The sequence below is a fragment of the Mastigoproctus giganteus genome, chromosome 4, assembly GCF_048544385.1.
Source record: "Mastigoproctus giganteus isolate SK-2022 chromosome 4, ASM4854438v1, whole genome shotgun sequence".
Lineage (NCBI taxonomy): Eukaryota > Metazoa > Arthropoda > Arachnida > Uropygi > Thelyphonidae > Mastigoproctus > Mastigoproctus giganteus.
In genome coordinates, this window is record NC_143578.1 from 69083781 (window position 1) to 69109279 (window position 25499).

General features: G+C 36.0%; 1 protein-coding gene across 2 annotated transcripts in view; it reads right to left on the bottom strand.

The window, feature by feature from the left end:
- LOC150086817 (reelin-like) overlaps positions 1-25499 on the bottom strand; it is a 1004591-nt gene that overhangs the window by 837912 nt on the left and 141180 nt on the right. For both annotated transcript variants that reach the window (XM_090372773.1, XM_090372772.1), the window contains exon 10: positions 18436-18557. In XM_090372773.1, coding sequence (XP_090228899.1) covers positions 18436-18557 — 122 coding nt within the window. The remainder of the gene's footprint in view (positions 1-18435; positions 18558-25499) is intronic.

The window sequence follows — 25499 nt, forward strand, 5'->3', positions numbered from 1 at the left end:
GGAGGATGCGGATGATAGTGATGATTTTAATTTTGACGTTGTTAAAACCATGATGGTGGAAGCGGAAAAGTTCTATATCTGTATCAAAATTTGTACCAAATGAAAGGTAGGTGCCTCCGAAGCCAGGTGGGCAGGAGCAGCATTGCATAGCACACGCTCTTGATTAGACCAGGGTTCAAGCCCGTGACCACCAAATATGGAGGATGCGGAAAGGTCAGGGAATGACCACCGCATATCCCCAGAGCAATATGGCCTTAGTTGCTAATGCTCCTAAAAACCAAATAACAACAACAAATGAAAGGTTTTTGCTCTTGGATCTATGTCCGTTAATTCTAATATTGAGAGAGTTTGAAGTTTGGCCAACATATTTAATATGGCATATATTGCAAGTAAGCAAATATATGACATTATTGGTTTTACAGAAAGGAGCGGAGTCAGAATTACAGTTGGTTGTTGTTGTTGTTATTTGGTTTTTAGGAGCATTAGCAACTAACGCCATATTGCTCCGGGGATATGCGGTGGTCATTCCCTGACCTTTCCGCATCCTCTGTATTTGGTGGTGACGGGCTCGAACCCCGGTTTAATCAAGAAGCGTGTGCTACGCACTGCTGCTCCTTCCCACCCGGCTACGGAGGCGCCAGAATTAGAGTTGGTCTCGGAGTTATCCATTGTGGGACAAGTAAGACAGACATTGTTTATCTAAACATTTTCGAAAAAATAAATTTTGGTTTAAAATATGTTTGTTAATTGTGGATTAAGAATCAAAGTGGGTAGAGCTAAAGGTATGATTCTCCTGAATAATATTTGACACTACCTCCTCAGCAGTAAGATGTAGCACAACACGTTTTCTAGCCGAACTAGAGGTGACACAGTGCTGACCAGCCGTATTATTTAATGGGACTATGTTCATGTAAAATAAGATAAATTAAATAGGGCAAGTTGTGTTAGTGACAAAACCATCTAAAGGTATAACAAAAAGAAAAGTAAAAGGATGAAGGGTAAAGGAAAGTAAAAGTAAGGGTGGGATTCTATAGAAACGCAGTGTTTTGGTACATGATCAGGTGTAGTTCCCTGATGAAATACCTAATCTATGTACCAATTTTATTTAGTTTGCATCAAAAGGTTTTTTTTCCCCCTATTTACCTCTGCTACCACTCTCATTTTGATGCTCACTATTATTTAACATTGATTAATTTCCCTTTCAGCTCATGTACATATGATTGGCTTGTTAATTCTATATAATTTTATAATTTTTTTTTTTTAGGTTCTTAACATTCTTTTTCTTTTAATTTCTCATTCTCTTCTCTTTCCCTCTATTAGGCTCAGCAACTTGTGTTATTTACTTCTCCATCTTTTTGTATTTTTTATTAATTACTTCTAATTTTATCACTATATCTTTTTGTATCCTGTATTTGCAGTTTTGTGCGTTCAGGTGCAATTCCTGTTTCTCTTTCAGTCTCTCTTTCTCTTTTTCTTGCTTTTCCCTTTTTCTTGCTTTTCCCTTTTTCTTGCATTTCCTACTCATACATACTATATATATATATATATATAGTATGTATAATATTGAGTATGTATAATACTATATATATATATATATATATATATATAGTATGTATATGAGAGACACTGCAATGTTATTCCATTTTAGTCACTTTTTCATTTCTTATTTTAATCTCCAGTCCATTTCTTCCTCTTTTTCATTCCATATATCGCTCCCAGTGTATACAGTACTTTCATTAGACTTAAACCAATTAAATCTAATCTACGCATTTTACTTACAATATTATATATATATATATATATATATATATATATATATATATATATATGTACATATATATATATTTTAGTTAATTATAATACCAACTAGATAAATTGAATAAAAGTATTATGGGTGAAAGCTATACTCATTAGCTCAAAGTGCCAAATTAATTAACCCAAGTTGGACTTCTTTGTTGTACCCTATAAATAAACACATATAATAAAATAAAATAAAATAAAAATAAAATGAAATAGTAAAAGTAAAATGATAATATAGCTAATTATAGATATATGGTTACATTAAATGGAATGTTTTAACTAAAATTAACTAAAATATTGTTCTATACAGACAGATGTAAGGTACAATCATAAATTTCATGGCATTTATCTGTTCTGCAACTCTTTCTCTTTCTATTTCTTATACATAACTTCATATATATATATATATATATATATATATATATATATATATATACAGTCGATTCCGGTTATTTGGGACACATCGGGACTAGTGCATTTTAGCCTGATTATGCAGCTGCCCCAATTATGCAAAGTTTCACGTAAATAGTTAAAAATACAGCTTTATGATTGATTTTCTGTACGATCAAATCACTTTATGATGGACTCACCATAGTAAAGTCCCGTTTACTATAAGATATGTTGTTGTTGTTGTTGGTGGTGTAGAGGTTTTTCGGCACAAGGGCAACTGTGGCCAAAATGTGCCTATTCAAATATTTGGAATGGTACCGGAGTTTGCCTTATTTGTTATTAGATACATTCATAAAGTCTAGTTTGTTTGAGATAAGCGAAAAGCTCATTCAGATTGGCATTGTTTCCCAATAGGTGGGTTAGTGATAAAGGTTCTTGCATTTGTGTCAGGGAAAGGAAGGTAGTATTTCTGATATGGGAGTAATACGAACAATCTAACAGAATATGTCGAACTGTAAGTTGTGATGAACAATGCATGCATACAGGAGGGTCATCGCCCATGAGCAGGAACAAGTGGGTCAGGTGTGTGTGCCCTATGCGCAATCTTGTCAGTATTACTTCTTCATGCCTGTTTTTCCTCAAGCTTGAGCTCCATATTTGTGGTTCTTGTTTAATTTCAAATAATTTATTGTTTGTCTGTGTCTTCCAAATGTTTAACCATTGTTCCCTACAGATACGTCGGATATGTTTTAATAAATCTATATAGGGTACTTGGTAAGATGGAGGTGCGTTGCTCTTTGGGTGCTTAGCTGCCTGGTCTGCTGTTTCGTTACCTGTGATTCCAGCATGCCCTGGAATCCAACAGAAACTTATGGTATGATTGAGATTCCTCAAATGATTTAGACGAGACCGGATTTCTTTTATTATGGGATGTGGGGTTGAGAAATTGTTACTTATTGCGGAAAGCGCACTCGTAGAGTCTGTATAAATTAAACTATTAGTGTTGAGACAGATATTGATATTGTATATAGCTAGGTGGATTGCATAAAGTTCTGCAGTATAACTGCTACATTCAGTTGGGAGAGATACAGATACTGTAAATGTGGGAAAGACTGCTGCAGCACCTACGGCATCATCTGATTTTGAGCCATCAGTATATATTAAGCAGCTCTGCGCATTGCTAGCGGCATGTGCTTCGTGCAATTGCTTGATGTAACAGCTTTCCATGGACTTTTTTCCCCATTGTTGGAAATAGGTATCACAGTAAGGTGGGTTTGAGGACCAAGACGGATCAGATATTTTGGTTTCTTTGAGCGTGTTTTCAAAATGAACATTCCAGCAATGCATCAAATCTTGTAGTCTAATACCAATTGGTCTATTTTCAGTGGGTTTATTGTTATAGAATGTTACCCTTTCAGGATTGAAAAGCAGCTGTTGATTCGGATGATCTGGTATACAGCTAGGGTATACAGCTCTCGAAGAATGCCATACCTCCATGTGGTATCGAATGCCTTTTCAATATCTAGACTCACCATTACCAGATGTTCATTTTTAACATATACATTCTGAATGTTAGTTTCGGCTCTTACCATAAGGTCCAAACAGGATCTGTTTTGTCTGAAACCATATTGGTTGATATTTAGTAGCATTTTGCTTTCTAGTATCCATTTTAATCTCCTATGTATCATTTTTTCTAGTGTTTTACTCAAACAGCTGGTTAGGGAAATTGGTCGGTAGTTTTGTGGAAGCGACTGATCCTTTCCTGGTTTTGGAAAGGCAAGAATTACAGAATGATGCCATGAGGAAGGATAAAAACACATTCAAGAAATATCCGGTTATAGAATACTAGTAATAATCTTAAAGCTGCATTATTTAGGTGTTTAAGCATTATATAATAGATTCCGTCCGGTCCTGCTGAGCTGTTTGCTGATCTGTTCAGAGCTTCTTAGAGTTCAGCTAGGATGAATGGTTGATTATAAGGAAGGGATTGGTTGGTGTTGAAATTTAATTTATATTTTTCTGCACAGGTTTTGATTTTCAGGAAAGGATTGTCGTACGCAGAAGCTGATGATATTTGACTGAAGGTCTCTCCAAGGAAATCGCCTATTTCCTTTGGAGAGGACAGTTCTCGTCCATTCTTAATCAAGATTGGAGCAGAGAAGGGAATGTACTTATTATTTAATTGTTGGATTTTCTTCCATATTAGCCGACTGCTGGTGTCCTTCATGATGGTACTGGCAAATGTTATCCACACTTCTTTTTTGGCTTGTTTCCTGATTTGTCGTGCCCTTGTCTTTTGTTTTTTTATATAAAATGAGGTTGGCTGTTGTAGGAAATCTACAAAATAGGTTCCAAGCTTTATTTTTTTCTCGTTTTGCACTCTTACAGGCCTCATTCCACCAGTGTTTTGCATGTCTTTTTTGGTTTGCAGAGGATTGAGGAATTGCCTCAGAAGCTGCTGCCAAAATTTGTGCGGTGATGTGCTCTGTGACTTTATCTATTGGTTGGGTTTTAATAAACTGATCATCAAAATTAATACAGAATGAATATTTTGTCCAGTTCGCTTTTGTGAATTTCCATTTTACTCTGTAATCTGGAGAGTGGGATTGTTTTGTTTGAATTTTACATATAATTAGAAAATGATCACTGTTGTGTGGATCATATAAGGTTGACCACTCCATACTGGGGAACAGTATGGGAGAACAGATTGACAGATCAATTGCTGAAGTGGAGCCTGTGGGTAGATGGACATAAGTGTGATGGCCAGTATTTAGCAAGGTTAACTGCTGTTGATTCAGTAATGTCTCTATCATATGTCCTCTTTTATCCATGCTTGAAGATCCCCACAACGGATGATGCCCATTGAAATCTCCAAAAAGGCAGAAAGGTTTTGGCAATTGTGCTATAAGATCTTCTAGTTCTTTAAGCATGAAAAGTCTGTTTGGTGGGAGGTATATTGAAACAAGAGTTAGTGTTATTCCAAGCGCAATACGCACAGCAACAGCTTCTAAGTCAGAGATATGTCGAACTGGGATTTTAGAGTTAACTAGTATTGCTACTCCTCCATGTGCGGATTTTGCAATATTCCTGTATTTTCTGTACATTGTGAAGTTTCTAATTGAGAGAGTTACCTGTAGTGTTAAATTTGTTTCTTGCAGACAAACACTCACTGGATTGTACTTATTAATCAGGTCATATATATCATCAATATTGGCTCGTATGCCTCTGCAATTCCATTGAAGTATGTGCTGCATTACTTGCTTTTAGGAGTTGTGTTTTGATCTGTCTGTTTTTTTGAAGCAGTTTGTTTATAACGATCTGATTTATTTCTGTCTTTTTTGGGGAAAACCGGTCTCTCTGTATCCATGTGTTCTTCTGCATGAAGTTCTAATATAGTTTCTTCTTGGTCAGTTTTGTTGTCAACATCCATATGTATAGGGAATTGTTTCTTGGTCTGAGCATGATCTGTAGGTACTGTTTTTTCTGCTTTTTTTGTAGTTTCAGGCACGTTAGGAGGAACTGAAATTGGTGTATTAATTGCTTGTTCCAGTTGCTTGTGTTTGGCAGGTTGTGGCCTAGCATTAAGCACGGACCTGGCCCAATCTGCAAAAGAAATGTTTGGAGGGACTGCAATGTCAGTTTGAGTAGCAATAGAATGATTGTGTTGGGTTGCTTGTGCATACGTGCGTTTTGGCATAAACTGCATGATGTGCTTTTTGGCTTCCTGATACGTTACTTTGTTTTCTGTTTTGTATTTTTGTATTTCTTTCCCCACTTTCCACATTTCACAATTTTTTGAATATGCCAGATGGTTACCTTTGCAATTGGGACAGGTGAAGGAGGTTACGGTACAATCAGCTTGAGTGTGTTCTGTTGAACCACAGTTTGGGCAAATCATAGTGCCACGGCAAGCTACCTGGGAGTGTCCATATTTCTGGCATTTGTAACACCTGATGGGATTCAGTATATATGGACGTATACGACAATTCAGATACCCTGCTTTAACCATTGTTGGTAAGTTTGGGGTACTAAAGATCAGTATTATGTTCCTTGTTGGCTTTAATTCTCCATCTTTCCGGATTAATATTCTTTTTGCATGTATTACTTTTTGATCTGTCAATTCTTGTACAATTTCATTCTTTGAGATGTTAATCAGATCCCACTCTGCTATAACTCCTTTTGATGTATTCAGAGTGGCATGAGGCATTATTTTCACGGGAATTCCACCAAAAGTAGTCAGTTTCAATAAAAATTCCGAGTGTTTTGGCTTCATTGTCTCTACCAGCAGATCTCCAGACTGTAATTGCTTTACCATCTTCAGTGATCCTGCAGCATTTTCCAAGCATTTCTGGATTAGAAATGGGGATAATTTGCTAACAGGAGAATCTGATACAGAATGAATAAGGAGAAAGGCTGGGTGATCTTGTTGACATAGATCTGTTTTTTGTCTTTTATTTTGATAAGTGTCATGATCGGGTTGGTCTTGATCAGTAGGTGATCTCAACTGATCAAGTGAGGGAAGGGTTTCTTTGTCCATTTTATACTCCTTTTGGCCCTGAGGGTTGGCTTTCCCACTCAGGTTACCGGCCCCGCCACGGGGAGGCAGGAGTAATGCCACAAGTGTCCAAGCGGTTGTTAAGTTAGTAACTCTAATAAAATTAAAAGGAAAGTTGTCTTTTCTTTCCTAACTTAACTTACAACTTGTAAGATGAAGTCTAAATGCTTTTTTTAAGAACTTAAGTGAAACTAACGTGGAACTTAAAAGAAGAGTGATTCCTTTAAAGGAGAACGCTTTAAATCGCTTTATAGAGCTCAGAGAATCGCTTGGCCACGGAAAACGCTTGGCATCCGGGGCCCTATAAGATATGTAGTAAGTGCTAGTCATTGTGGTCACATTTGTGAATTAAAGTTTAATTCTATTAAACAGCGATTCTAATTAGCGAAAATAGGAGGAATATTATCCACAGGCTATAAAAGTAAAGATATACTGTATTAAGCAAAAATTTACACTTTATTATGTTACCAATTAAAAAATTAAATGATACGTGAAAATCGGAAGAATATTTTCCACAGGCTAGCAAAATAAAAATAAATTTACGCTTACGTGCATAGCTTAATTAATACGTACATACTAACTAGTTGACATTTCTGTTCACTGACATTTGTGGGTGGGGGTTAAAATTTAAAACAATAAAAAAGATAAGCAATCAATAACAAAGAACACAGCACATACAAATTTCAAGTAACACGATACACGCAAGTGAGAACGGAGTACGAAGCTTAAAAAATAGGAATGAAGAGCAGTTCTGAAAATTAATTTTTTTATATGATTCAAGCACTAACGGAAAAGCCCAATAAACAGGGGACTGCTAATTGTTTTTATTGTTTTATGGTTGTGACCTCCAGAAATCCGACTGAACCACGTGGTATGATCGGAGACAATCGTAGGGTAATCTCGAGTGCTGCAGTCTCCTACCACGATTAAATGGCGGGTTCTCCCAATTAAGCGAAGTAAACCCTGGCTATTTTCTCGATTGGGTTCTGTTCTTTAAGATTTGTCCCAAATAAACGGCTGCCCCGATTAACCGGTGGCCCAAGTAAGTGGAATCTACTATATATATATATATATATAAATAAATACAGGTAGTTGTCGACTTTACGTGTTAATTCAATCCTAGCACACCCTCGTAAAGTGAAAACTCGTAAAGCGGGAATTTATTTCACATAGACATAAGGTTAAAAATAGGTTTACGTTCTCAACAATGAAATTAGTTAGCTAATTAGTTTATGTTTAAACAATGATTGATTTATGCAAAGAAATGAAAACATAGCCTGTATAATCAAGCAAATTATAATAACAGATTAATTATTTATGACTTACAAATGTTAAAGAATGTTTATTCTTCATCATCATCGACTAAATGCACACTTGTTGGTCACTCATTATTGGCTCGGCACTCGTTGGTTTGTTGCACAAGAAGTCGTCTTCTTCAGAAATGTTTCAAGAGGCATTTGTTTCCAAGATAATCTTCTCTTTTAATTATAAATTTCACGATTGCATGCATAAGCATTTTTTAACAGCAACACACAAATTGCAACTAACATGATTCGCGTGGAGTAAAAGTTTACAAAGCTTAAAAAAAAGGAATGAAGAGAAGATTCTGAAAATTTATTTCTTTTTTATACGATTGAAAATTTCAGTAAAGGGCAAACACATTTCACCATAATAACTTAAAAACCCACACAATTCCAGCTATCGGTATTTTCATAAATACAAGAAGATTGAGTTTACTACCCGTTTATAATTACTTGCAGTAACAGAAAAGCACAATAAACCAGATAGTGAAAATTGTTTTTATTGTTTTATGGTCGTGACCTCCAGAAATGTGATTTGAAAAAATATCACGAAGGCATTTAAAATTGATTCTTGTAACAGAACATATGATAACAATGAAAGTGTAGTGCATTTAATGGTTTGAATTGGTAACTAATACAATTTACAAACCACACTCACGACCTTTTATATGGCCATAAGGTCACGCTCACGACCTTAAAAATGACATTTTAGAGAGATAAATAGCTTAGTTATCTAGCAAAATTTTCTACTTCCGAGATCTTGAAACAAATTACCAAAAAACTATGTGTTATTGGATTAACATTACGATATTTTAACAATACGATGGTATCTCTGGAACGGATTAATATTGTAAAGCTGGGTACACTATATTTTATAGCTACACACGTGGTTTGAAATGCGTTATTTATGAATGTTTAACATTAATTTTTTGCAATTAATGTTCATATTTTCGATTTTGTTGATACTTGGGGGAAAAAACTCGTAAACCCGACAACTCGTAAAGCGAGAACTGCCTGTATATATGTATAATAATAAACACCTGACAATTCATTTGGCTAAACTCCATTATTTGGGTACCACTTGTCTCCATGCAGTGGACGTGGTCGTAGAACGGAATGATTGTACAGTCGAGTTCTGTGATTGGGTGATTATTGTGAAGGCGTTTTCTTTCTGATTGTTTTGTGTCGTTGAGGAGAGGGGATGCTTAGCTTAGGTGGGGTGTTTATCCCCATTCCCACTATTTTAAAATCGGAAAACAAGTTCCCAATTTAAAAACACCCTAGGCATATCAACCTAGGACAGTGTGCAGGGAAAGCAGTAAGTGGCACCTGCCAATTACTGCTTTGTTCCTGTCCATTTGTCAAAATATGGCTAGTACTCAAGATCTGGAGTTTTACCATTCATTTATATTGTAAATGAATACAGTGAGCATAATAATTTATGGCTACCTTCTTTGTCATTCTATAGTTCATTTATTAACCTGACTGCCCTCTTCTGAATGGAGTGAAGAAGTGTGAGAAAGGTTTGGGGGGAAGCACCCAAGATGTGGGAACAATATACCCGGTAGGGTGATTTGGGATTTGTACTGAGTCAATAGCTGTTTAGGCAAAAAAAAAAAAAAAAAAAAGTTTTTTTTTTTTTTTTTTTTTTTTTTTTTTTTCTAATGCAGAAGAAGCAATATTTATGAAGAGCTTATGCCAAGATACATTAGAAGTCAGGATGATCCCAATAGAGATATGTGATCTTGTCTAGAAATATGAGTGTCATCAAAGATGAGCAGAGAAGCAGTAGATTCTTTTTATCAAATAAGCAATTTTAGAATAAGAATTCTCGAGAAATAAGATGGAATGAGTTTCAGAAGGGCTGAAGTAAACTAAGTTTTCTTCACCCCAGTGGAAACTATCTGGAGTCAGCACTTAAGGAATTAGTGGTGGATATTTGTAAAGAAGCTGTTTGTACAGGGCAAGGTTTCTCACAGGGGAAGGTGAAAGTTAATGTATTATCATCAGCAAAACTATGAACAGGATTTCCAGTCAGTGGAAGAAGGTTGTTAATACACAAAAGAAATGAGTGGGAGAGAGAACTGGGCACATGGGGCATACCAGCATCAGATAAGAGGACAGTAAGGCAATCTACCACCAGCAAGTGGTCAGAGAGAAAACCAGTCACCCAATTGAAAACAAATGGCACAATCCATAAGATGGGAGCTTGAGACTGTTTATTTTTTAAGTAACTCATATGGTGGAAAATGTTGCTGGCTGCTGCTGAAAAGTATATATAGCACAGTAAAAACAAAGTACAGTATACAGTATTGTGTTACTGTACTCTACTGTACTTCCAGCAGTAGTCTGATTGCAAAGTTACCAAATTTAAAAGAGGGTGCTGACACCCTCTTTTAAAAGAGGGTGCTGACACTCTTTAGAAAATACAGCTGCGAGTTACAGGCTCTGAAAAAAACGATAAGTGTTTGCTTTTTATTTACATAATTGTTATTTTATTTTGTACTTAATACGTAGTCTTATAGTTATAATTATGCTGATTATTTTTATTTTAATTTATATAAACAGTTTTTGTAGATATACATAATACTTTATAAAACCGTTATTTCATTCGAATATTGCAGGCATTGTTTTTGTATATAGTGATAGGGAATTCAAATTTTTAATTGTGGTAGCTAGGTAGATCTAACGTAAAATTATAGAAACAGTAATACGCTTCACTGTTTCTATTAGATAGCGTAGTATTGACATTTAATTAATTTAATTTATTGATTTTATTAATTTAAAGTATCATGCCCCAAACTAGAGCAGCAAATCAACGGGCACAAAGTGGCAGGAGTGCTGTGACTCGGGGGAGAACTGAGGGGGAGGCGATTCTCCAACGCATCACAGCCTAAAAAAATGTGCAACTTGTGAAATGTTTGCCGAACTCTCTGGAACGGAACATGATATTGCCATGGGGGATGTCCTTGTGTGTGCACGATGTAAGGAGTGTAAGGAAATCAGGTGACAACCCAGCGTTGTTATGGGCCTATATGAGAGTTTGAGGGACAGGGTGGATGCCCTCGAAAGATCTAAATTGAGGGGCCCATCAGGCACTCAGCTGCCCACATCAACGCCAGAGCTTGCACTTGGTCATCACGCAACACAGCGGCAACCCCCAAGGCAGAATGCGCTGGTCCCGAACGAACTAGTAGTTGTTGGTGACTCTATTGTCAGGGAAACGGGGAACATCCTTTGTAAAAAGGATAGGTGGAACAGGACCAGGGTATGTCTGCCAGGGGCAAAGGTTGATGACGTTGTAGAGTGGATATCATCTTTTAAGGGCACAAAAGGTGATATAGTTGTACACGTTGGCACTAATGATATCAAGAGTAGGAGACCGGCAGAATTACTTAACAAGTACAGGTCACTGATGAAAAAAAGCCGTGAATTAGGGTTGAATTTGAAAGTGTCTGCAATTCTGCCCAGACACGATAGGAGGGAGTATATGATGAGAGCCTTATCGATCAATTCGGGCCTGGAAAGATTGTGCAAGGCTCAAGGGGTAGAATTTTTTTCAGCCTGGACTGTACTTGTTAACAGGAGAGACTGCTTCTACAGGGATGGGATACACTTAAATAGAAAGGGTGCAAGAATATTTGCTGATGCTATCGAGGCAGTGTTAGGTGGGTCAGAAAACTGATAGCTTGGGGGGGATACAAGGACTAATAGTTTAACAGTAGCCGTAGGCAGAGGTGAAGGTGATTCTTGCACAACTTCTATTAGAATAAGTAGCGACCTGGAGCGTGGGGTGTTGGGGGTTTCAGGGACGGATGGCAGTCATCCTGAAATAGGTGGGTATATGGGATGTGTTAGGGTAACTAGGAATAGGAGTAGGAGCATGTATGCTTGCATGTATACCAATGCTAGAAGTATAGTAAATAAATTTGATGAATTTGAAGTGTTGGTCAAGACATCTAAGGCGGATATTGTTGGGATATCAGAGACATGGTGTCACACTGATATAAGGAATGCCGAACTGGAATTTGGGGAGTACAATGTGTACAGAAAGGATAGACAGGATAGGAAGGGAGGAGGTGTTATGCTGTTAATTAAGAAAAACATAAAATCAAAAGAAGTGCATCCAGTTGATATAGATGAACAGTGCACTGTTGAGTCAGTTTGGTGTGACATAAGCACTGCGAAAGCAAAAATAAGAGTAGGAGTGTGTTATAGGCCTAATGACTCGAATGAGTACAATGAACAATTGTACAGAGAAATAGAGTGGGCTAGTAAATCAGAATGTCTTATAATGGGGGATTTTAACTTCCCAGATATTGACTGGAACTTGTGGGTTGGGCACTCACACACTAGTCAGACATTTGTGGATTTATTGGATGATTGTTTTCTGCAGCAGCATGTTCGAGAAGCAAACAGAGAAAGTAATACTCTTGATCTGGTTATCAGCAGTGATCATTCATGTATTAGGAATTTGCAGATAAAAGAACCACTAGGTGGCAGTGATCACAGTGTACTGACGTGGGATTTACTTAAAGATTTAATTACCATCAGGGGTAAAGGAAAGGGTTTTTGCTTCCGTAAAGGCGAGTACAGTGGTCTCCGACAGTTTTTAAATTCTGTACAGTGGAATCAACTGATGATGATGTTACCAACAGTAAATTCTAAGTGGGAAGTATTCAAGGAATTAATTGTGGATGCTACTAAACCTTTCATACCTATTAAGAAATATTGTTCAAGGTTTAGGCCTAAATGGTTGTCAAATGAACTAATGAGACTCGTAACAGAGAAAAAAAAATGCATGGGATGCATACAAATTAACACGTGACACAGAAGCTTATGATAGATACAAGTTGATCAGTAACCAAGTTACAAATGAGGTTAGGCAGGCGAAGGCAGATTACGAAAAATCATTGGCAAAAGATGCTAAGAAAAACAGCAAGGATTTCTTTACTTATATAAACTCTAAAAGGAAGGGGATGAATCTGATTGTTCCACTTGACATCGATGGTTCGACTGTTGATGATCCTGCTCAGATAGCAAACAAACTGAATGAGTATTTTGCATCTACATTCACACACGAGGAATTATTAAGGTTTGAAAATGGCAGAAGGTTATCAAATTGTAGCAGGATACTTAATGATTTTGTAATAACTGAGAGCAAAGTGGAAGAGAGAAATTGTTGAAGTTAAACGTAAGAAAAGCACCTGGGGTGGATGGGATCTATCCAGTTATATTAAAGGAGGCGGCAAAGCAACTAAGCAAACCCTTAGCCATAATTATGAGAGCATCCTTGGACTCAGGGGAGGTTCCCATGGACTGGAGATATGCAAATGTATCCCCAATTCACAAAGGGGGATCGAAGGGTGACACGGGTAATTACAGACCAGTTAGTTTAACTTCTGTTCCGGGTAAAATAATGGAGTCGCTGGTTAAAGATGCATTGAAGGATCATCTAGACAAGACTGCAGCAATAATTCAGACACAGCATGGGTTTGTTAAGGGAAAGTCTTGTCTGACAAATTTGATAGGATATTATGATGTGGTTACAAAGGAACTGGATGCAAAAAATAATTTTGATATCATATATTTGAATTTCAGGAATGCTTTTGACACTGTTGCGCATGGAAGACTATTGTACAAATTGGAGCAGAATGGTATTAAGGGTATGTTGCTACAATGGATAAAAGGATGGTTAAGTGAGAGAAGACAGAGGGTAGTAATCAATGGGTGCTGCTCTTCTTGGACTAATGTTATTAGTGGAGTCCCACAGGGTTCGGTGTTGGGTCCACTGTTGTTTTGTATATTTATCAATGATATTGATGAAGGTATATCAGGCTTAGTGTCGAAGTTTGCAGATGATACAAAGGTTGGCAGGGTTGTTAATGACAGTAATGGCAGTGTGCTACTGCAACAGGATCTAGATCATTTGGGCAGATGGGCTAAGAAGTGGCAACTGAAGTTTAACCTTGACAAATGCAAAGTACTGCATATGGGTAGAAGTAACCCCAGAGAAACGTACCAACTGTGTGGTAGTACACTTAAGGTGGTAGAAAATGAAAAAGACCTGGGAGTAATTGTGCAGTCAGATATGAAGTTTTCTGAGCAATGCAGACAGGCTGCCAGGGCAGGTCATGGGGTTTTGTCAATGATATATAGGAATTTTGCTAGCAGGGAAAAGGAGGTGATTATCCCTCTGTATAAGGCAATGGTCAGGCCATGCCTTGAGTACTGCGTACAGGTCTGTAGGCCTCATTTTAGGAAGGATGTAGATTTGCTTGAGCGTGTACAGAGAAGGGCAACAAGATTGGTGAGGGGAATGAAGGGATCCTCTTTTCAAGAGAGGCTTAAGTTCTGCAAATTGCAGTGGCTGGAGACTAGCACCTGCGCGGTGATCTGATTGAGGTGTATAAGGCCTTGAATGGGTTCAGCACGCTGAATTCTGATCGGATCTTTCCACTTGTTCAGATTACGAACCTAAGGGGGCATAAATTCAAATTAAGAAAAGACAGATGTAGATTGGATGTGCGGAAATTTGCCTTTAGCCAGCGGGTGGTTAATTGCTGGAACAAACTTCCATCTGTCGTTGTGGAAGTTGATAGGTTGAATAAATTTAAGGAGGAACTGGACAGGCATTTGGAGGGAATGGTGTGATTTTTTTTTTTTTTTTTTTTGGCTGATGCTGCATAAGCTCATACATTTGCTTTTTTGTATAATATCGGTGTTTAGATACACCATAGACACTCTTAAAAAAACTACAAAGTACTTGTTGTGGGCATCATTTGCTCTTTCTCATATTGTGCTCTGCCTTCACAACGAGTTGCCATGATACTGCACTACCTCAAATAAGTAACGCTTCACTAATAGAGAAGACTATTTTTACTTATTCTCAGTGAGTACCACCACCCAGACATGTTTCAAGGCTATTGGCCTATCATCAGTGTGTGGGCAGGTACCCTAGTATTGCAGACATGACGACCCAGTTGTGAAGTTTATCGCACAATATGAGAGATGCCAAAAGGTGTATAAGATAATATTTAAAATAATTAAATGCAAATAATTATTATGCCATGTGCATTTAATTATTTTAAATATTATCTTATACACCTTTTGGCATCTCTCATATTGTGCGATAAACTTCACAACTGGGTCATCATGTCTGCAATACTAGGGTACCTGCCCACCCACTGATGATAGTCCAATAGCCTTGAAACATGTCTGGATGGTGGTACTCACTGAGAATAAGTAACAATAGTCTTCTCTATTAGTGAAGCGTTACTTATTTGAGGTAGTGCAGTATCATGGCAACTCGTCTTGAAGGCAGAGCACAATATGAGAAAGAGCAAATGATGCCCACAACAAGTACTTTGTAGTTTTTTTAAGAGTGTCTATGGTGTATCTAAACACCGATATTATATAGATACTAACTCTTAAAGTATTATGCCATGTGCATTTAATTATTTTAAAAATTGTATTTTGTTTACATACTACCACCTAAAAGTTTAAAATCACATTTCATTTTTCTTAATTTTCAAAGTTTGTGTTAAAATAGGACCGACCTGTTTACCAATTTTTATTAAAATATTTTCTATTATGTATTAAAATCAAAAAACTTAAGTAATATTTTAAAAAATTTAACTAGAATATTCAAGAATAGTGCAGAAAGGTGCAGAAGACTCCTGAATGTAGTAGAACATTGTAGAAGATTCCTGAATGTGGTAGAACATTGTAGATGATTCTAAAATATTCTAGAAAGTGAGAATATTGTCTCAATATTATATAAGATCATAGATTATCCTAGAGTATTTTGCAATAATATAAATTCAGGAGTAAGAGCTGTAATTTATGAAACTGAATATCTGTCATTCAGAAAAGTAGTAGTAGCAGTGGCATTTGATGCAAGAAAGCAAGTGTATGAGCTTATGCAGCAAGAGCCAAAAAAAAAAAAAAATCACACCATTCCCTCCAAATGCCTGTCCAGTTCCTCCTTAAATTTATTCAACCTATCAACTTCCACAACGATGGAAGTTTGTTCCAGCAATTAACCACCCGCTGGCTAAAGGCAAATTTCCGCACATCTAATCTACATCTGTCTTTTCTTAATTTGAATTTATGCCCCCTTAGGTTCGAATCTGAACAAGTGGAAGGATCCCATCAGAATTCAGCGTGCTCAACCCATTCAAGGCCTTATATACCTCAAGTGTTTAGTGTAAGTTTTGTGTGTGTTTAGTGATAAACATGGCAAGAAATAAGGAACTGAATGTTGAAAAACTGAGTGCTAAAGAAAGTGAAAAAAGAAGTACCGAAGTACTTATTCCACGAGAAGTATTGGCAAAAAACTAGGTATTTCATATTAAAAAATACAAACTATCATTCACCAATTCAAGGAGACTGGCAGTTTAAAGGACAAACCACAATCAGGACAACTACACACAACAGAAGCATGTTTCAAGGCTATTGTACAAATTCACTGGGAACAGAGAAACTTCCATGTCTACATCCACAGTAAAATTTCATCTTAAACAAGCAGGACTTCATATTTGTGTAGCAGTCCAAAAACTTTTATTAAAACTGGAAAATCGAATAAAAAGGTTGGCTTGGCCTAATCAGGCTATCAACATTGGAGACTGAACAGTGGAAAAGCATACTGTGAATGGATGACTCCAAATTTGAAATTTTTGGATCCAAATGTAGAATTTATGTGAGATGATCAACTGAAGGAAAAATGGTGCTATATTGTTTAGTGCTACAGTCAAACAAGGTGGTGGTTCCGTTACAGGGGTGCTTCTATTTTTCCAGAGTGGGTGATATCATAAAAAAAAGAAGGCTATAGAAACATTCCTGAACATAATGCAATATCCTCTGGACTTCAACTTCAGGGAAAAAATTTTATATTACAGATAATGACCCAAAGCACAGTTAACAACAACTTAACAACAACTTAACTTAGCAACTTAACAACATAAGATAATGACCCAAAGCACAGTTAACAACAACTTAACAACAACTTAACTTAGCAACTTAACAACAGGAGGGGATATTGCAAATTATGGTGTGGCTACCCCAATCACCCGGCTTAAACCAAATAAAGCTTTTATGGGATCATCTAGACAGTAAAGTCCGTGAAGTCTGTAGATCTTCACAAAATTTATGGGAAACTTTGCAGATTGCTTGGAATAATGTTAGTCAAGATTATTATTAGACTATTATATACACTATTAAAAAAATTAATCGCTAGAATGCCATATCTGAGTAAGGCAGTGATAAAATCTTGTGGACAATATTTTAATGAAAGGTCAACATTAATCATTTCAATACTTGTTTTCTGTAAATTTTTCAATGCTTAATAAAAAATCTTAAAATATTTTGTATTGTGTTGTATTTTATATTAAACCTTACTTTCAAAAAAATTAAAAAGAACTGTTGTCATATGCTGTGATTCCAAACTTATAGGTGGAAGTGTAATTTAAATTTCTTTTCAAAAATTTCCTGGTTATAATAAGAATGATGTACTGTAGTTTAAACAGATATCAGGAAAACCATGTTTTACACTATATTTCCAAAAAAAATTACAGTACTACACTGCACTTGGTGATCCAGAAAAAAAAAAACAGGAAGGGAAGGGAATTAGTTCTGTTTTACTAACCTTTCACCTGGGTATTTTAAGTTGTTGTTGTTTTTGTTTGGCTTTTAGGAGCATTACGAATATTCAAGGCCATATTGCTCCGGGGATATGCAGTGGTCATTCCCTGACCTTTCTGCATCCTCCGTATTTGGTGGTCACTGGCTCGAACCCCGGTCTAATCAAGAAGCGTGTGCTAAGCACTGCCTCTCCTGCCTACCTGGCTACGGAGGCACCTGGTATTTTAAGTACATATGTACTAAAGTATTTTGTTTTCATCCATTTTATCTTCAAAAGATCACATCTTGTAGAATTGCTGAAGTTGGGCAAAAGTTTGCAAAACTGAGCTTTCAGTTTCTACGTTTTTTTTTTTTTTTTTTTTTTTTTTTTTACAAACTGTTACTTTAATATTTATTAACAAACAACATATTTTTAGTACAGAGATCCAGAAAAATCAATAAACAGTAAATTAAATTAAATTGATTTATTCATTTCGAATTAACTTAATACATTGAATATGCTCGGTGTGAGAAATTTCCCTTTTCCCACATCTATATATAGTATTTTATGAAGAATAGACTAATTATTTTGTTATTTCCATGTGGAATAAAATGTTTTTATGTAATTTAAAAATGATCAAATTTATCCTTTAAAATGTTTTTATGTAATTTAAAAATGATCAAATTTATCCTTTAAAATGTCTTTATGTAATTTAAAAATGATCAAATTTATCCTTCTGGTGTAAAAATAAAGAATATGTTACTCACCATTCCAGAAATGTGCAGAACATCTGCCAATAATATATGATCTCCTGCCTGAGTTTCCACAAAAACGGATACTGGTGCATCATGAGCAACACCATTCTTAATTACAGTACAATTATTATCACCTGAAATACAAAATAAATGAAAAATGGATAAAAATATTAAAGAATAAAGTAAATTTCTCTGAAATTAAATACTCCAAAATTATTTAACTGTTGTAGCACTCTGTCCTGCTTCATGAATAAGTGATGTTATCATAGCCTCCCCACCACAATTCTAGAGATTACTCTGAGAAAATGGGAAGTGTGTGGGGAGTCCCTATCCAGTCCATGGTCATCACGCCTACTTCTCCAGTTGTCATCAGCTTTATCCAGCACATCAGCTAGGTTAAATGCATATACATGTAATCTCCTGAACCTATGCATGAAAAGTATATATGTACATATATACATACTCCAGGAAAAGTTAATAGAAGCTCACAAGAAGTAAATATAACTCCCAGAACAAACCAATGGTTCAATCAAGATACAAAATGAGCCTTCATCAAAAAACAAAATTCCTTCAGAAAATGGGAAAAAAATCAGGAACCCACAAGAAAAAAATAGCTCTGTCCATCAAGTTTATAGGGGGAATGGATATTGAGTTAAAGAAGAGGTCAGTTGAATGTTTTGTTTAGAATGTTGTGTTGTTGTTGTTATTTGGTTTTTTAGGAGCATTAGCAACTAAGGCCATATTGCTCTGGGGATATGCGGTGACCATTCCCTGACCTTTCTGCATCCTCTGTATTTGGTTGTCACAGGCTCGAACCCCGGTCTAATCAAGAAGCGTGCACTACGCATTGCTGCTCCTGCCCACCTGGCTACGGAGGCGCCATATAGAATGTCATGCCTATGAGGTTGAGACGAGATATCTGATATTTCTGTATCAGATATCATTGTAATATCAGATTTCACTAGACAGAGGAGGGTATTAGAAAAACTGAAGCTTTCAAGATGGTGTAAAGGAGGCTTAAAAGGATGAAATGGACAGATAGGGACAGGAATCAGTAAGTATTGAGGAAGGTACAAAAAAACAGGAGTATGATAAAGGCTATAAGGAAAAGAAAGAAAAATCAGAGTGGGCATGTACTGAGGATGAAGAATTTGTTAATAGATGTAATTAAAGGGAAGTGATGGGTAGGAGACTGAGAGGAAGAAGAATTGGAATGTCAAATGATTTGATAAAGGCTGATGGATACTATGGACAGGCCTAAAGAGAGGAAGAAATCAAGATGTGATTGAATTCCGGCTACCTCACAGACCTACCACATCGCAAAGAACTTATGATGATGGTGATGATTTGTGCATATGCCCACTGTAACATTCCTCATTAGAGGCATTTTAATCAAAAATCTTCTTTGTGACTTGCTTTGACTGAAAATATCCCATTTAATCAAATTCATACAATTTTATCACTCCCCAACTCTATAAATCATTTCCAACTTTTTTGATTTCATTTTCTGAATATTTACTTTCTCTAACCTAACTTTCCTAATATGAAATAATTTACCTTGGTAACTTTAATGTTCATAATCACAACTAGCTAGCTTTCTTTATTCATATTATTATTATTGACAGAATGATAGAAAGAAGCAAAGCTTATATAAAGTTTTCCATCAACAAAATAAATAAATAAGTAAAATGAAATGTCTCCCTAGTTTTACATTTTATCTACATCTTCCAAATATTTATTTAATCCCTCTTTAAATGTATATAAGTTCTCTCACTCTGCAAGTCCAGGTGGTAAAGGCTTGTTCCAAAAGCTGATATATTCTTTGAATAATAGCAAATTTTCTTGGATCCAGTCTACAAAAATCTATCTCCTTGTTTGCATCATCCTAGAAGGAGAAAAAAATTCCCATTTCATAAAATTAATTCCACTCTGTTAACTCATTCACTGCTGCTGACACATCAAAAGGCACCCAAGTGATGTGCCATGAAAAGAAGTGCTCAACTGGCATACTGATTGAAACCTGTGCTATTTGCATCAACACTTTTTCATCAGTGAAAAAGTGCAAAGGTTGATACACAATTTTATTTGTTCTTTGCTTGGGATGAGATTATTTTTATGGAAATGGCAAAAACTTCTGATAAAATTTTGTGGTTTGTTCTGCTTTACAGACAGGCACAAAAGTGAGTGTTTGCTTTTAGCTATGAATTCCAAACTTTTACTTTTTTACAAATTTATTTTTAAACAGACATCAAAGAAACTGCTCCTCAATGCTCCAAAAAATTATGGCACACAGTATACGTTCTCTTAGATATATGCAGCAGTGAACATCTCAAGGCTTATACACTTCAATCTGATCCCCATGCAGATAGTAATAGTAGTAATAGTAATGGAGGCATACGTGCAAGAAAGCAAGCTATGAGCTTATGTAGCATCAGCCAAAACAAAACAATTTCACACATCTATTCCCTCTGAAAAGTTTGTCCAGTTCCTCCTTGGATTTATTAAGCTATCAATTTCCACGACAGATGGAAGTATGTTCCAGCAATTAACAACCCGCTGGCTAAAGGAAAATTTCCACACATCTATTCTATAACTGTCTTTCCTCAATTTGAATTTATGCCTCCTCACATTCATAATCTGAGCAAGCAGAAGAATCCCATCAAAATTCAACGTGCTCAACCCATTCAAGGCCTTATACACCTCAATCAGATAACCTTGCAGGTGCCTAGCTCCAGCTGCTGCAATTTGTAGAACTTAAGCCTGTCTTGGTAGGAGGACCCCTTCATTCACCTCATCAATCTTGTTGCCCTTCTCTGTACATGCTCAAGCAACTATACATTCTTCCCAAAATTAGACCTCCAGACCTGTACGCAGTACTCAAGGCATGGCCTCACCATTGCCTTATACAAAGAGATAATCATCTCCTTTTCCCTACTAGCAAAATTCCTGTATATCATTGACAATAATCCATGACCTGCTCTGGCAGCCTGTCTGCATTGCTCAGAAAACTTCATATCTGACTGCACAATTACTCCCAGGTCTTTTTCATTTTCTACCACCCTATGTGTAGTACCACATGGCTGATACATTCCTCTGGGGTTACTTCTATCCATATGCAGTTCTTTGCATTTATCAATGTTAAATTTCAGTTGCCACTTCTCAGCCTATCTGCCCAAAATTTTCTAGATTCTGTTGCAGTAGCACACTGCCATTACTGTCATTAACAACCCTGCCAACCTTTGTATCATCTGCAAACTTCGACACTAATTCTGATATACCTTCATCAATATCATTGATAAATATAGAAAACAACAGTGGACCCAACACCGAACCCTGTGGGACTCCACTAATAACATTAGTCCATGAAGAGCAGCATCCATTGATTACCACCCTCTGTCTTCTCCCATTCAATCACCCTTTTATCTATTGTAGCAACTTATCCTTAATACCACACTGCTGCAATTTGTACAGTAGTCTTTGATGTGCAACATTGTCAAAAGCTTTCCTGAAATCCAAGTATATGATATCAAAATTATTTTTTGCATCCAGTTCCTTTGTAACCACATCATAGTATCCAATCAAATTTGTCAGATGAGACTTTCCCTTAACAAATACATGCTGTTTGAATTATTACTGCAGTCTTGTCTATATGATCCTTCAATGCATCTTTAAACAGTGACTCCATTATTTTCCACAGAACAGAAGTTAAACTAACTAGTCTGTAATTACTCATGTCACCCTTATATTCCCCTTTGGGAATTGGAGATACATTTGCATATCTTCAGTCCATTGAGACTTCCCCTGAGTCTAAAGATGCTCTCATAATTATTGCTAAGGGTTTGCTTACTACCTTTGCTGCCTCCTTTAATATAACTGGACAGATCCCATCCACCCCAAGTGCCTTTCTTATGTTTATCTTCAACAATTTCTCCTCCACTTTGCTCTCAGTTATTACAAAATCATCTAGCTAACTGTCAGAGTTTAATTCACCTCTGGCATTCCCCTTCCTGAATAACTCGTCATGTGTGAATGTAGATGCAAAATACTGATTCAGAATATCAGCTATCTGAACATGATCATCAATGGTCGAATCATCGTTATCAAGTGGACCAATCTGATTCATCCCCTTCCTTCTAAGAGTTTATATAAGTAAAGAAGATCTTGCTGTTTTTCTTAGCATCCTTTGCCAAAGATTTCTCGTAATCTGCCTTCACTTGCCTAATCTCCTTTGTGACTTTTGCTTACAGACTAGCTTATATCTGCCATAGGTTTCTGTGTCACCTGATAATTTATATGCATCCCATGCATTTTTCTTCTCTGCCACAAGTCTCATTAGTTTATCTGACATCCAGTTAGGCCTAAACCTTGAACAATATTTCTTAATTGGTATGAAAAGCCTAGTAACTTCCACGATTAGTTCCTTGAATGCTTCCCACTTAGAATTTGCTGTTGGTAACATCATCAGTTGATCCCACTATACAGAATTTAAAAACCAACATATCTTCTGTCTGAGACCACTATAGTAATCTTTACACAAGCAAAAACCTTTCTTTAAGATTACCTTTTAACATCCAAAACTGATCTTTTTTTCAAATACCCTTCCAATCAAGTCAATATCTCTTTTGAAATGAAAGCTTCTGGATCTTAACACAGTATTCAAAATGTGATTTAAATAGTGGAATAATTACTTCTTGATCACTACTGGAAAAATGTCTGTATGTCACTGAAGTGTCCCTTGTGTCATTCCAGAAATCTTATTATGCAGTTGGGAGCTTTATATAAAACTGTATTACAATACTCTCAGGTCCTTTTCACCTTCAACAGTGTTGCACTCTAGATAATCAATCAACTTGTGACCAAGAATTTGTCTAAGTCTTGCTGTAGCATTATAGCTTAGTTTTTGCTCACAACCTACCCACCTTAATATAATCAGCAAAGTTTAATATGAAACTTATAATATTTTCACCAATATTCACCCATTAATATCATTAATATTCATCTGGTAAGAGCACTGTACATTTAAAACCCCTTCTTTGTCACCCTACTTGCTTAACCTTTTCTTTATTCACTGTAATAACTTACACCTAATACCACACTTTGCCAGCTTATGCACAATATGTTCAAGTGGAAGTGTGTCAAAAGCATTTCTGAAATACAAGTAAATCATATCAAAGTTATTCCTTGAATCCAGTTCCATCGTGACTATCTTATCAGATTGTTCATACAAGCACATTTTTTCTTTAACAAAACTATGCTCTAACTCTCTAGCTAGATACTGTAACGAGAATGATCAAGGCATTCCAACCCCAAATAATTAATGGTCTCAAGGGTTGTATGCACTGTACACAGCCTTGAGTTTTTGTGCAAGTCTCAACAGCCCAGGCCAGTTTCTGCAAATTGAGTTCCTAAGTTCTTTTTAGAAGTATGTAATATGGTTACATTCACCATTATTACAGTCCCTGCTGACAGCACAGCCTTGAGCTTCTTTATTGTTGCACTGCATTGATGCATGTTTGGATTTGAGCTGAAAGTGAGGAATCCATAGTTCAATGCTCATAATCAATGCAAATGTTTAAATGATGTATATCACTTGTTATTACAACAACTGGCATATTTTTGTGCAGCAAGTTTCCAAAACTTGATAAAGCAATGACACAAATATATAAATGTTTTGGTGATTATGTTTAAAAATAAATACTGTTTAGGCTATTTTTGCTTTACTTCTTTTTGCTTACTTTGTAACTTATTAACTCCTCTTTGTTATAAAGGTGTAAGGGTTTGGTGATTTCCTAAGCTACTTCTTTCAGTACAGGTAGTCCTCGATTTACATCGGGGTTAGGTTCCTGGGGGTACAGGCACAAATGGAACCCTTTATATAATGGAGTCAATCAAAAATCACGGGGTTAGGTTCCAGGAATCAAAAATTTTACCTACCACTTTGCATCGATTGTTTTATTTTATTAGCATTCTTCATAGTTGTAATAATAGTCGATGGAGGAATATTCATAGCCCTACACACATTAGGGCAGCTTTCACCAGATTCTATCCTCCAAATATTGCACTAGGATTCAATGAACTTCTTTTACCAGACATGGCATCTCTTTATTCTATTAAATTAAAAACTTTATAACACGATTGGCAAAAACTGCACACAGATATCACTATTATTATTATTATTCAATTTATTAATAGCACAATTAATAAAAAATGTTAGCATAATAAATTTCCAACACGTGTAAATAGTGTAAACAACAACCAACTGAATGATTCACTGCATGGACTAGGATTTGTCGGTTTTTAAATTTAAAAAACCGGTTTTAGACAGTAGAATTAATATGTAAATTGTAATTAATTAATGTAAATTAATGAATTAATATAAATTAATATGTACCCGGTGTTAATTAATTAATTATTTAATTAAAAACATTAGCATTACAACATTTTGACTTGAAATTGCCACAAGCACAAGCATATTGTAGTAAAACTAATCTTCATGAGGCGAATGTTTGACATGCAAATCCACAAACGCATTCTATTATGCTATTCTATGTGGCATCAGACAGATTGACTGATGACTTCAGCTGTGTTGCTCATGTGCAACCCACCAGACCAGTTTAGTCCTGCGTACTACCCAGTACACAATGCGCCGCAACAGCTCTGTTCATTTGAGTTTGATCACAAGCAGAAATAGGAAATTTATGTTATTGTTTGTTATTATTCTTGTTTTAGTTAGTAAAAACAAAAACAATGGAAGTAAATATATTAATGTCTATTCTAATAATATAACATTCTTTCATTATTAAATATTAATGTCATTGATAAAAATATTTTAAACGTTTCATTTGATTTTTAGACCAAAATGAATGGTGCAAATAAGTCGGAGGTTTGGGATAATTTCAAAAAGGTTAGAAAAGACAAGGCATGCTGCAATCATTGTAATAAAATGTTGAACTGCAAAGGATCATCTATGAGCAATCTCCATAATCATCTAAAAGCAGTTCATAAAATAATAATCAACAAGAAAACAGAAACGATCGACAAGCAAGAAACACCTGGACCCTCCTCCTGCCAACAAA